The 14,882-nt window shown below is 44.3% G+C and overlaps 1 protein-coding gene across 1 annotated transcript in view; it reads left to right on the forward strand.

The window, feature by feature from the left end:
* Positions 1-14,882, forward strand: part of ADCY10 (adenylate cyclase 10) — a 199,965-nt gene that overhangs the window by 31,765 nt on the left and 153,318 nt on the right. The window contains exon 5 of the mRNA XM_070941042.1: positions 238-459. Coding sequence (XP_070797143.1) covers positions 238-459 — 222 coding nt within the window. The remainder of the gene's footprint in view (positions 1-237; positions 460-14,882) is intronic.

Below are 14,882 nucleotides of genomic sequence, written 5' to 3' on the forward strand. Positions count from 1 at the left end.
ATCAACACTTAGGATCAGAAGTAAAAAAAATAATGGAACTATAATTTTAGAAATGGCACAAAGATTAGTCCAAAAACCCATTATCCTTTATCAGCAGAGATAAAATTTCATTAATAATTAAAGAATTTCTGGATATATATAGATTGTGGAATTATTTCATTTTCAACTCTCCCACCCCCATTTTATTTCAGTATGCTGTAGTATGATCTCTGATAAAGAAGTTGAATCTTTTCTCAGGACTCTCTGCAGGTCACATCTCAAAAGTTGTCATTGGAGATAACAGACGACAACATTTTGTGGTAACTGGTCGAGCAGTGGAAGAAGTACGGTTGGCCCAAAACTTAGCCAAAGCAAGTGAAATTATCCTGTCGCCCAACTGCTGGGAGCTCTGTGATCGGAATTTAATTGAGGTAGAAAAAATTAAAAATGAACGAGCTGTCAAGGTTGGTACCTTCTCGGGTAAGAGTCCATTTTGCTTTCTGTGATATTGTTTGTTTATAAAGGAATGTGGTTGATTTTAAACACTAAAAGTGACATGATAGTTTTCACATAAAAGGTTAGAATGAGATCCATCTACAAATAATCTCTGTATTATTTTTGTATTATGTTTGCTTTTAACAAACATCCATTCCTCACAACAGAAAAATGCCCACTACCTTTTTGCCAGCATTTCCACATATTAAACTTTTTCTATCCCTTTTCCACATTTAGTAATTTTAACATACATAAATTAATCAATTCTCTCATTTTTAAATGTATATATAGTTTGCAATCATTCACTATTTTACCTGTCAAACGCAACTGCTATGCACTTTAATATATCAATTTTCAGAATCCTTGCTTTATCATACAGCCTATGTAACTTTCACTGCAAATCATTTGGGCTCTCAGGCAACACCAGGCCATCATCTGAATAAAAAGTACAAGTACATTTATCTCCCCAAACTATTTCTAATATCATCACTAACATTTATTTTTCAATTATCCACAAATACAAAAAATAACCATTGATATATATCTTGATGTACTCGCTATGATATTTCGTCCTTCCACCTTTACATTAATACCATCCGATATCACTTCTAGCCATTAGTGACAGATGGAAATTGGGTCTCCTGCCCAAAAGCGGCACTAAATTATCTGTTACACAGGGCAGCTGAGAGAAAAATGCAAAGGCTTAAATAAAGACCTTTCTTCAATGAACACCATTTATCAAAGCTGTAGTGGGGAGCAGTTGAGTCTTCAAAGAACACACCAGCTTTATGTGCCCAGAAGGAGTCAAGCCTCTGACCTCTGGGAGCCAATAAAGAAAAGAAGGGGTATGATGTAATGGTATATAGGAATGACCTTGGGAGACAGAGAGAAGAAGAGTCATGGCCTCAACATCCATCATGTAACTTGACCCGCAGAAACAGAGAGGGATCTTCCTGAGTTTCCTGAAAGTAAAAGTTAAAGAGGAGAGAAATACTTAGAAATTTGCAAGACTGAAGACAGCCCTTTCAGGTAAACAAGGCAAGAAGGACAAACCATGGGTACCAACACTACCTTTATTATGAGGTTATAATAACAGAATCTTGCAATCTGAAAGTAGTAAGAGAAGCTGCAATTATAAACATCACTTTCCTTGTTGAATGTATATATATTTATAGCTGATAGATTGAAGTAGCATGTTTATTTCTTATATACACTGACCAAACTGGTTTAATCCCAAAGAAAAATATAAAAGACAAAATTACATTCATAATGCAACCAAACATATAAATAGAAATAAGAAATCTTCACTAACCTTCTTAGATGCAAAAAAGCCTTTGATAATTTGCAATGGTAATTAATATTGGCAGAATGAACAGAACAAAAATAAATATCAGGAAAGAATTTCAAGCTTGGGTAAAAGTATATATCAAAGATTATGGCCAATTGAGCAAACTGCAGATTTTCAGATTAATCAAAGAACAAGACATGGCTTTCTATTCTTTGCTTTATCTTTTATCATGTTAGAAATACTGTCAGAAAAAAAAGTCGAAAGTGGTAACAGGCCTCAAAATCCGCTCAACAGAATAAATTTCAGGGTTCCAAGTAACATCCCCCAAAGAATCAAAACTCCAAGGCAGGCATTTTTCTCAAAGCTTGAATTTTTTAGAGATGTCATATCGGCACATCTGGAAAACCCAAATCTGAAAGCCCTGGGTTTTCCCCACCCAAAGTAAAGTCAGAGTTCCTTTCCCTCCATCCACATGTGCATCACATGGTCCAATCAGGTCACTGTCCCAACTATAGTTGACTTCTAGTCACGTCTCCGCAGGTGCAGGCTAAACTTACTTGACTCCCAAGAGAAAAAATGTTGTTATGACTACACACCCCACACTGTCTCCACCCCTCTCCTATTCTCACAGCTTACCCATCCACTGCTGTGGCAGCCCTGAAGACTCCAATTAAGATAGCTCCAGGGCTGACATGCTGTCCCCCCCTCAGCTGATGAGGACATCCTGAAATGAGAGAAGCGATGGGGGTTAGTAATGCTGTTCCTAACCACCTCTTCCCACCCCCAGGGGGCCCCTTAAGCTTGCTAGGTAATTTCTCATGGAACTGTTTTACTAATCTAACTGCCTTCACATCCCAACTCTTGACCCATGTAGCTTCAGACAAAGGGTATCCCTTCCAGTGGACTAAATATTGCAAGCGACCCCTATTTACCCTGGAGTCCAATATCTTTTTAACCTCATAGTGGGTCTCCCTCTTCACTACCATCAGCTTAGGTCTTGGCTGGTCCCGTGGTCTTAGCTGTGAACTAACTGCAGGTTTCAGTAAACTGCTATGGAAAACTGGATGTACTTTCCCAAACAGGCGTGGGAGGCTAAGTTGTACAGTCACTGGGTTAATTATTTTCACTATTGAGAATGGCCCTAGGAATGTAGGTCCTAGTTTCTTGCTAGGCAATTTTAGCTTAAGGTATTTGGTTGACAGGTATACACGATCTCCCACCTAGAGGGGGGACTGGAGAGATCGGCGCCTATCTGCCTGCTTCTTGTATGCCTTTGCCGCCTTAGCTAGTGCTTGCTTCATATTCTCCCAACCCAGCTTTAGTGATTCCATCCATTCTGCCAAGGTCATTGATGATGGCAGCTCTCATGGCAGCTCTCATGTGCACTGCATTATTGTAAACCACCTCCGCGAAAGGCAGCAAATTTGCCCAGTTATCCTGTTGATAGTCCACATAGCATCTCATGTACTGCTCCACCATGATGTTTGTGTGTTCCGCAGCTCTGTTAGTACTCAGATGGAAAGGCGAATTAAGCCCCTGGGTCAATCCTATGGACTTCAGGAACTCCCTCCAGAACATAGTGATGAATTCAACCCCTCGGTCAGAGATGACCCTGCAGGGCACTCTGTGCAGCCGGTATATTTGCTTATAAAAATCCTGGCCAATTTTCTGCCAGAGGGTAATCCCGAGCTGGCAGTGAAGTGGGCTTGCTTCAAGAATAAGTCAATCATGGTCCAAATGACCATATTCCCTCCACTCTCTGGGAGTTCGACTATAAAGTCCATGGCAATTTTCTCCCAGGGCCAGCAAGGGTCGGCCACTTGTTGGAGAAGCCCAGGGGGTTTCCTCGGTCTCATCTTCATGGTCGCACAGGTAGCGCAGCTCTTAACATAATCTTCTGCATCTGCTTTCATCTTCGGTCACCTGCCTCCTGGCTAAGTGGAGGGTCTTTAGGAATCCAAAGTGGCTGGCCAACTGGGAGTTGTGGCTGCACTGTAGGATCAGAAGCCTCAAGCTGGCAGGAACATACAGCTTGGATCCTTTCCAAGCCAACCCATCCCTTAGAGTCAGGGTGTCCTGGTTATCTCCAAACCATTGGTCAGCTGGGAGTGCAGACTTCAGTGCTGTTATCATTTGATCCCCTCTGGGGTCATCCCAACATCTTTCTTGACCTCTTGTGATGACTTGAGCCACCTGTTAGGAGGGGGGAATGATCACGTGCACAACTTCCTCTCACTGACTATTAAACTCTGGCTTTCTTGACAAGGCATCCACGAGCAGGTACTTTCCCCCTGGGATATATTTTAGCTTGAAGTAAAACCGCTTAAAATACTGTGCCCAGCAGATTTGCTTGGGGGAGAATTTTGGGGGCTCTTTAGGGCCTCAAGGTTCTTATGGTCAGCCCAGACCTCAAAGGGCACTCTACTCCCCTCCAGGAAGTGCCACCAGGAGAGGAGGGCCCACCTGACTGTGTAGGCTTCCTTTTCCCATATTGCCCACTGCCTTTCAGTGTCAGTGAGCTTTTTGGATATGCTGGCCCTGGGGGTTCTTTTGCAAGAGCACTGCTGCTATAGCCATGTCGCTGGCATCAGCTTGGATGACGAACTGCCATTCTTGGTCGGGGTACTGAAGAATGGGTTCTTCTGTGAAGAGTTTCTTTAGTTTTTGCGAATGCTCTTTGGCAGTCCAGCAACCAGGTCAATGGTTGGTTTGGCCATAGTTTGGGAGCACCCCCTCCTGTTTTCAGCAGCTCTGTCAGGAGTAGGACTACTTCAGCAAAAGCTGAAATGAACTGTTTGTAAAAGTTTGTAAATCCCAGGAAGCTTTGGAGTTGCTTGTGAGTGTGTGGGGATTGCTAGTCCAGTACTGCTTTTACTTTTCCTGGGTCCATTTTGACTCCCTCATTTGACACTCGGTAGCCCAGGTAGTCCAGGAAGGTCTTATGGAACTCGCATTTGGACAGCTTTGCATAGAACTTAGCAGCCAAGAGTTTTTTCAGAACCTGTTGTACTGCCTTAATATGTTCTTCTAGCATCTCACTGAATATGAGAATATCAGCCAAGTAAACAAGGACACCTTTGTATAGGTGCTCATGCAGCACCTCATTGATTAGCTGCATGAATAAGGCAGAGGCTTCTTGGCAAGACCTTAAACTGGAAACTGCTTAATGGGCAGTTAAAGGCGATCTTCCATTCATCTCCCTCCTTAATCCGCACCCAGTAATATGCTTCTCTCAGGTCTAGCTTGGTGAACCCTTTGCCCTTCACTAGGTGACTTAGCATGTCTTTCATTAGGGAGAGAGGGTAGATCAGGGGTCCTCAAACTTTTTAAACAGGGGGCCGATTCACAGTCCCTCAGTCTGTTGGGGGGCCGAACTGGCTGGGTGGGGGTGGCTAGGTGGTCATGTGATTGGGTGGGTGTGGCCAATTTAACTGTCCATTTTATGCCTTTCTCCTTCCTAAGCTGTATTTGCTCAAGCCAAGGAATCTATTTACTTAATAAGATCCATCCCCCAAAGGAAAAAAGAGCACAAATTTTCTTGCCACTTGCCTAACTTCATTACAACAGCAGCTTCAGGCTCCTTAAAATAGGCCATTGAAAAAGGAATAAAAGAAACAGGATTTCCTTCAAAATAACTCCTGATCATGTTTCAGATGACCACACAATAAACCAGACTGAGAACTGCAGCAATTAAGACTGCAACTAAAACCCACAAGATGGGCATTGAGAGACATTGGAAGCAGGCAGAAGGTGAGAATCAACACAACCTCCCCTCCAAGCATCCAATGGTGAATTAAGGAGGGATAATGGTCCCTAAGACTGTTGGAGGCCGGACTATAGTTTGAAACAAACATGAACAAACTTCTATGAACACTGCACATATCTTTATTTGTAGTGCAAAAAAAGTTAAATAATACAATATTTAAAATGAAGAATAATTTTAACCAACAAAAATATATTAATTCAATGGAAAGTGTGGGCCTGCTTTTGGCTGATGGGAAAGTCAATGTCCGGTTCCATATTTGTCACTGCCAGTCGTAACAAGTGATGCAAGTGTTCATCAGTAAGTCTGGATCTGGTTGGAGATTTCAGTTATTTAATTTGGGAAAAAGTCTGTTCATAGATATAGGTGCTGCCAAAGATGGTTACCATTTTGAGTGCATCGTTCCTGAGATGAAGATATGTCTCAGAGGGGAGAGATGTATAGAAATCAGTAAGGCTGCTTGACTTGAATGTGTCTTTCAGAGAGAGAGTCACAATTCTGTAGTTCAGCCAGTTCCATTTGGTAAATTGGATCAACAATTTTGATCTCAACAGAAAATGGGTTCTGGAAAAGCTGTATGTCCTGTTCATGTGCACAAAGCTCTTTAAATCTAATTTGAAACTCCATTTGCAACATTTCCAGTGAATTCACACACTTTTTGTTTGGGAATGCAAGTGTTGGTTTTTCAGCCAACAGCTTTTGAGTAGTACGGAGATAGCAGAAGTTTTCCTCCTTCATTTATTTAATGAGGAGGCCCAATTTTACTTCAAATGCCTTCACATCTGAAAGCATATCACAGATGAGCTTCCCCTTGCCTTGAAGTTGCACATTCAAACAGAATTAATGACAGGCTGAGAGAAGCTGTCAGTGAACACCCCTCCCCTCCCTTCTCCTCTCTATGGGCCCACCTAGTTCCTTCCCCTTTGGTTCCAGCCAAAGCCTTTGGGGCTCTTTGCAAGTAGCCGAAGCAGGACCTGTGAGTGTCTGCCAACAGGGGAGGTAGCCAGGGAAGGGATAGGAGACCAGATTACTTTTTTTTTTAATTATTTGGGATTACAAGGTTAAAGGTCTTTTAAACCTGAAGGAGAATTCAAACTGATTTGTTTTTGCCACACTTGTGCCTGTGTATCCACAGACATGAAAGCTACCAAAATTGTTTAGCAACCAATTTGGTGGATGTACTTATATATGGCAAAATCAAAGCAGTGGGTGAATTCTCCTTCAGGCATTATAATGCAGTTGCTTTTGAATTAGTGTTAGCCAACTTCAGCTGATTTTGACAAAGCTAGGAGACATGGAGACATATCCCCCACCCACCCAGTTTAAAGGTGCTACTTTACAAGCAGCCCCTCCCCTACTCAAACACCGCCCCTGGTTCACATGGCTGTGAAAAAGGTTTTTAATTTAAGGCAGCACTTCTGCAAGTTCGGAGAAGGCAAGCACCCACATCCCCCATTCCAACTGTGAAAAAGATCCCATTTAAATTGCTTTCAAAGGCTTTTAATTTAAAGCAGCAATTTTTCAAGCTAGGAGAAGGCAAGCACCAAATCCCCCATTCCAACTGTGAAAAAGATCCTGTTTAAATTGCTTTCAAAGGCTTTTAATTCAAGGCAGTACTTTTTTAAGCTTTTCAAGCTGCACCAGCGATATCACCCCTCACTGGTCCTCCTCCACACCCTTCGACCTTAACTTCAGCAGCAGCTGTGTGATCAGAAGTGCAGCTCAACCGGTGAAAGAAGTGTGGCTGGAGTGGATGCTCGCTGGAAGGTAAAGCCGAGGGTAAGGGGGCGGGTCTTAATCCCACCACTCCGCGGGCCGGATGCTTTGCATTGGCGGGCCATATCTGGCCCACGGGCGTAGTTTGAAGATCCCTGGGGTAGATGTTCTCCATGCACACAGTGTTAATTCCACAGAAATCCACACAGAGCCTCATCCCCCCATCCTTCTTTTCTTTGAATAGCACTGGGGCCACCACTTTTGATTTGGCGGGTTGGATGAAACCCCTCACCAAATTGGCATTGATGTACTTTCTTAATTCACCCATCTCTTTAGGGGTCATGGAATACATCTTGGGTTTTGACAGCTTAGTTCTTGGCACAATTTCTATTGCACCGTTGGTGGGGCGGTGGGGGGGGAGGATGTTACATTTGTGCTCGCTGAATGCATCTGCCAGGTCCCTGTATTATTTGGACACCTGGGGGTAGCCTGGCGGGCCATCCGCAGGGGTTGCGGTCCCCTCCCCCTGACCAGGGATGCTTGGGGGCTGAAGTGGTTGAGCTTCGACCTGAAGGAGCGGAGGCAGTGGGCCGATACCTAATTTTAGTTTTCAGTAGCTGTCTTCCCACATGATGGCTGGACCCCATTTGTCCAGCCAAGCGAGGCCTAGGATGAGTGACTCAGTCATCTTCGAGGATACTATGAAGCATATAAGTTCCCAGTTGCATCCCATCTCCAGTCTCATGAACTCAGTGACTAAAGTGGTTGGGGATCCACCTATTAGTGTCCCATCAACTTGCTCAAAGCATATGGGGTGCCCCAGGGGTTTTGTGTCTATCCCTAGCTTCTGGATGGTAGGGAGTCTAATTAGGCACTGGTACATCCGGTGTCTATAATGGCTTCTATGGCCTCTTGGGTCCCTGTTCTGGGTACTACTATGCAGAACTTTATGGAAAAGGAGAGGATGGCTTCACTTACCATTGGATCCTGTTCGCTGCTGTTGCTGGTGGTGCCTGGAAAGGGTTCTGGAGCTGGAGTTTCTCCCCTTTTTGAAGGTTGGGGAGGAAACTCAACAGCTTGCCGGGCATGTTTTCCTTTGTCCAGCAGTCTCCATGGAGTTTTCTTCACTTTAGAACCCACTGGAGTCCAGGATTGAGGGCCGGGGGCCAGTGCCAAGCACTCTGATGCCCAGTGGCCTTGCTGGCCACATCTGAAGCACTTTATCATGGCTGTGAGGATTGGCTTCAGCTCTCTGACCTGTTTTCTGGGGACACTCCAGGGGTTGCTTAGGGTTTTTTTCAGGAGTAGGTTTCTGGTGTGGGTGGATCTCGAGGTCCATGGCCACTGCCATCCAGTACCAATCCTATATGTGGTCCAAGACTACTCTGAAGGCACAAGCTTGCCTGAGGTCCTGATCCAGAGTCTCTTTGAATTGGTGGAAGAAGAGACATTCTGGCCAGTCTCTTAATTTTCCCACCACTCTTCATAATTCCCAGACAAACTACTTTGCAAGTCAGCCCCTCTGCTTCAGGTCCTTGATCTCAGCCTCGGCTTCTTCTCTCTGTGCCATATCCTTGAATTGGGTCCATAGCAGCTGCACAAATTCATCGGTGCCTTTAGTTCTGGGGCTCCTTCATCGTGCAGTTGGGCTATCCATTCAGCTGCTTCTCCTTCCATCATATTGTCCGCAATCACTGAGATTATCTCCTGATCCATTTGGTATTGATCCCCATAGCAGTCAAGGTGGGACCAGATCCGGTCCAGGAAGTATGCCAGCTTCTCTGGGCTTCCATCAAAAGTAGCTCTGAACCATGGAGAAGGGGCAGATGGTGGTATTGGAGCTGGGGCTGGCATCCACTGGCACAGCACCCACCCCTGGCTGGGGTAAAATGCCCATCCAGGGGAGATTTCGTCTACTGGGCGCAATCAGATGGGTGGCTGGCATGGAGGGGTATTTGGCCTTGGCATCCCTAGCATCTCCCTCTGCGCTCCTGAGCTGGACTGGCCCAGAAGCCCTGGCTGCTGGGCCTCGCCTGCCACACTTGAATGAAGGGTGCAGGCTGGCGGGTGGGGGGGAGGGCCAGCTGGCAGAGGGTGATGTGGGCAGCACAGCTTTGCAGTCCCTGGCTGCCCCTACCCACTGGCAACTGCATCAGGCAAGGCCCAGCAGCTGCAGAGAGTCCAGGCGGGGGGCAAGATATGAGCTGGGGAGGGGGCCGAGCGGCAGTGGCTTAGCCCTGGCTCACCTTCCTCTCTGCCACCAAAATCTCCATTCCCTCTCCAATCCAGGGGAAGGTTACTGCAAAATCACCATTTCTTCCCGATCAGCTGGGACTTGGGAGGCAGAGAATAGATAGGGGCGGGGCCAGTCAGAATTTTTACTACTGGTTCTCCGAACTACTCAAAATTTTTGCTACCGGTTCTCCAGAACTGGTTAGAACCTGCTGAAACCCACCTCTGATGAGGACCCAGATTGTTGGGGCAGTATGCTGACTCTGTAAATCGCTTAGAGAGGGCTGTAAAAGCACCATGAAGTGGTATATAAATCTTATTGCTATTATCCTTTAAAAGCTTGGTTTTCACACTTAAAACTAATGCTCTGACTATCTATGTATCTGTGTGTATGTGCATGTGTTGGTGTTTCCACAAATGTAACAAGCATTGGGAGACAATTGTTTGAAAAGCGAATAAAGCTACAGCAAGTAGAGGAATAATAAATAATATTAAAATTAATCTTATTTCAAGACCTTGTGAGAGGAAATATGAATATGAATAAAATGGCTCAAAAATTAGGGGAGTCATCTTTATCACTTAAAGTAACCACAGCATTTAAGATATATTTTATTAAAATATTATATTACATTTGTATAATGCTTGACTCAGTGACTTTCAAATATGGTAATCTTTAGTCAAAAATACCTGATATTCTGAAGGTGGAAATGTGATTTAAATTATAAAACTTTTGTTTTCCTGCATTTGTACAATTTTCTAACTTCTTGTTATACTGTTTTTATACTATTTATGGTTGTACTTCTAGCAAATTTAAAACAGTAATAGAATACATAATAAATAAATGTAGAATAATAGGTGATAGTTTCATCACACTGTGGATAGTCTCTTGACATGGTTGACTAAGTCAGCTGCTCCCTTGGAATAACATGATCATAAGTGTCCCTATCACCTGGAAAAAAATCCTGTTAAAAACTTCCCATAAAAGTTACTATAGCATTATCATCCCATGCTCTGCCCCTTAAAAATATGTGTACAGGGGTGACCATGGAGGGAGTCAATAAAATAAAATGTCATACTTAACTGAGCAACCAAAACATGTCCTTTTGAGTGTGTCACTTATATCATATATTCCTAAGAACTCACAGGACTTTGATATCCCTGATGGCATCCACTATTTTGATACTCTTGACCCCACTGCACAGATGCCACTCTGAATATGTACTGGATATACACAATCTGTAATGTTTAAATTTACTGCTACAGTATTTATTTTTAAAAAAATCATTCTAGGGAGAGGAGATCAACAGTGTCAAAATGTACTGGGCACATATGGCATATATACATAGGATTAAATAGTGTATTTAATTAAATGTGAGTGACGTTGAGTTGATGGTCATGCCCATCCAGTCACTGGCTGACTACCCAGCCAATAATTAGGACAGAGAACCGGTTGTTAAATTATTTGAATCCCACCTCTGGCCCTAGTGCTTATTTTGGGGCCCAAAAGAAAATAAGACCAGTCTCAGGTCTCCCAGGCAAAACGCAGTAAAATGCAGAAACCACCAAAAGACACCTCGTTAGTGAATGCTGGTTTAATAATTGCTGGCTACGGGTAAACGCTGCAATCGTAAACAATATGAATTAGGCGCTACAAGTGGGTGATTTGTAGCGCTTATATTGACCCGCCCACCCAACCGTCACACCCACCGGCACGCCTGCCGAACAGCTGTAAGGTATTGCCCGGCACCACCCATTGCGTAGTGGCTGCGTTTCAACTGGGGAGGCTGCTCAGCATTCCATCGGTGGATCAGCAGGTGGCAGAGTGGCGGTATTCCCCTCCCAGAACTGGCTGCTCCTCAGCTGTACATGCGGTCATGGCTTGGCGTTCCAATGTTGACCCAGCCAGTGTCCGTCGACTTCAATCCCCTAGGTCCGACACACCCAATACCCCGCACACGACCGCCTACCACCCAGTGCAACCACCACCCCCGTGTGTGTGAACTTATGTGCATCCGTTATGTTCCATCGCATTCAAGTCATCGTTGTCGAGCAGGAGAGTGGGCTCGACAGGCAGCTCCCCCTTCACCAGGGGTCCCTCTGCAACATAGAAAGCGGAGATGTTAGCAACAGGTTGTGGTTTCAGAGGATGCTTCCTATGAAACTGTCTAAGCAGCCGCTTAGCGGTAACGTCATTTGCAGGTACCCATGAGGCTTCTTCATAGGGATACCCCTTCCACCGAACAAGGTATCGAAGTCTCCCCCTGCTCATCTTGGAGTCCAATATTTCGCCAATTTCATAGTGATCTTCCGTAACTGGTCCAGGACGGTTTGGACTGTCCTGAACTGCAGTCACGGGTTTGAGAAGACTACTGTGGAAAACAGGATGGATTTTCCCCAGTAGTGGAGGGAGTTTCAGAGCCACAGTGACAGGGTTAATGATTTTGGTCACAGGGAAGTGACCAACAGTTTTCGGTTCGGTACCCTCAACTTAATATATTTAGTAGAGAGGTATACTAAATCCCCCACTCGTAACTGCTCTAATTGTGCTCTCTTCTTGTCTGCTTGAGTTTTGTACTCAATTGCTGCTTTATCTAATGCCTCCTTAACCTGCGGCCACAGTATCCAGATCTTATCAGCCCATTCCTGCGGCATCAAAGAGGCATCTGGTAAATTCTCCAGTTCTGGTATAGCCACAAACTCCCGTCCCATTACTACCTGAAATGGAGTACACCCTGTGCTACTATGTACCATATTGTTATAGGCCACTTCAGCGAAGGGTAACAGAGACGACCAGTTGGTCTGTTGATAGGAGATGTAACAACGTAGATAGCGTTCCACCATAGCATTTGCTCGTTCAGCTGCACTATTTGTGCTAGGGTGGAATGCTGAACTGAGCCCCTGGGTCAAGCCAATGGCATGTATAAAGTTCCTTCAGAATCGGGCTGTAAATTGCACCCCCCTATCCGATATGACACGATGGTGTACCCTGTGCAAATGATAAATGTGTTGGACGAAAAGTTTGGCTAATTTCCGGGTCGATGGTAAGCCACTGCATGGGATAAAATGGGCCTGTTTGGAAAACAGATCTATGACAGTCCATATGACTGTGTTCCCATTGCTCTCCGGGAGTTTCACTACGAAATCCATGGTGATTTCGTCCCATGGTCTACTAGGGGTGGCTACCGATTGTAAAAGACCAAGGGGTTTCCCTGTTCTTGGTTTGGATTTTGCACAGGTAGAACAACTGTTTATATATGCTTCTATGTCAACTCGCATATGTGGCCACCAGAATTGGCGCCGTGTGAAGTGTAGGGTCTTGATAAACCCAAAGTGTCCGGCAGCTTTGCTGTCATGACATCTTTGTAGAACAGCCTGCCGCAGACCTCTCGGGATGTACAATTTGTCTCCTTTCCATGCTAATCCATGCCTGTGAGTGAGTAGCTGTTTGTTATGTTGTATCCACTCGTCGTCAATCAAACCCCTCCGTAATGACTCCTCCCATCCTGCTTGTCCATCTGTACCGATCACCACCCTCCCTCCTGGCTCACCATCAGGTATCATAGCCTGCACGACTTCATCCCCTTTACTATGAAACTGCGGCATACGGGAAAGGGCATCGGCCAAGAAATTCTTCCCCGCTGGCACGTACTTTAACACGAAATTGAACCATTGAAAATATTGTGCCCACCATACCTGTTTGGGTGAAAGCTTCCTGGGGGTTTGTAAGGCTATCAGATTCCTGTGGTCTGTCCAGACCTCATGCGCTCCCTCCAATATGTGTCGCCAGCTAAGGAGCGCCCAACAGACAGTGAAGGCCTCCTTTTCCCATATAGCCCAACCCCATTCCGTAGGGGTGAATTTCTTAGAGGTATACGCACACGGGTGTAAATGGCCTTGATCAGTGGCTTGCAACAATACAGCCCCTATGGCTACATCGCTCGCATCCGCTTGTACTATAAACGGTCTCTGCTGGTCAGGATGCCGGAGTATAGGGGCCCTGGCAAACTGGGCTTTCAATTCCTCAAAAGCCCTCTGACACTCTGAAGACCATTCTAGTCACTCATCCGGCCTTGGGTTCCCAGTCCCCCGAGTCTGTAAAAGATTGGTAAGTGGCAACGCAATATGAGCAAATATTGGAATGAATTGTCTATAAAAGTTAGCGAAGCCAAGGAAACTCTGCAGTTGCTTCCTCGTAACCAGGTCTTATTTTCCAGGAAACACAGTATTACAGAATCACAAAAGTCAATAAAACTTTTTTATAAGGGAACATAATATTTATGTTTATCCAAATGAATATGAACAAAATCCATAAATATGGAGAAAATTCTGCATACAAAATTAATGTTCAGTAACAAAAATAACTATAAGATTTCTAACCCAAGAAGGAATCTGGCTGTTTGATAGTTCCCCAGCAAATATCTTGGCTTGCACTTGACAAGAAACAATAAAGAAATATATCAAAATAATTATAAACTATGACAAGAGATTAAAAATACCTTGAAATGTAGCAGAAACTTTTATCATAAAACAAATGCCTTGTTTTATGTATGCTCTGACATTAAAATTTTTCAATCAGAATAGAGCTGGAGGGGACCTTGAAGGTCTTCTAGTCCAGTCCCCTGCTCAAGCAGGAGATCCTATACCATTTCAGACAAGTCAATGTCCAGTCTCTTCTTAAAAACTTCCAGTGGTAAAGCACCCACAACTTCTGAAGGCAAGCTATTCCACTGATTAATTGTCCTCACTGTTAGGGGTTTCTCCTTAATTCCAGGTTGCTTCTCTCCTTTATCAGTTTCCATCCATTGTTTCTTGTCCTGCCCTGTGGTACTTTGGAGAATAATTTGACCCCCTCTGTGGCAGCCTCTCAAACACTGGAATACTCCTATCATGACCCCCTTAGTCCTTCTTTTCTCGAGACTAGCCAAACCCAAATCCTGCAACCGTTCTTCATATGTTTTAGTCTCCAGGCCTCTAATCATTTTAGTTGCTTTTCTATGCACTTTTTCCAAAGTCTCAACCACATTTTATAATGTGGTGACCAAAACTGGATCCAGTATTCCACATGTGGTCTTACTAAGGCTTTATAAAGAGGTACTAATACTTCACATGATTTTAATTCTATGCCTCTGTTTATACAACCAAGGATTTTATTAGCTTTTTTGGCTGCCGCCTCACACTGCTGACTCATGCTTAAGTGATTGTCCACTAGGACTTCAAGGTTCTCTCACAGTTACTGTTTTTAAGACAGGTCTTGCCTAATCTGTACTTGTACCTTTGGTTTTTCCTGCCCAGGTGCTTTTCTCCACATTAAATTTTATTTTGTTGGATAGGACCCATTGTGCAGGTCTGTCAAGGTGTTTTTGGATCCTGAGCTTGTCTTCTGAACAGTGGTGGGTTTCAAAATTTTTT

This window comes from Pituophis catenifer, unplaced genomic scaffold (assembly GCF_029215685.1).
Source record: "Pituophis catenifer annectens isolate HBS135680 unplaced genomic scaffold, rPitCat1.0.hap2 SCAF_3, whole genome shotgun sequence".
NCBI lineage: Eukaryota > Metazoa > Chordata > Lepidosauria > Squamata > Colubridae > Pituophis > Pituophis catenifer.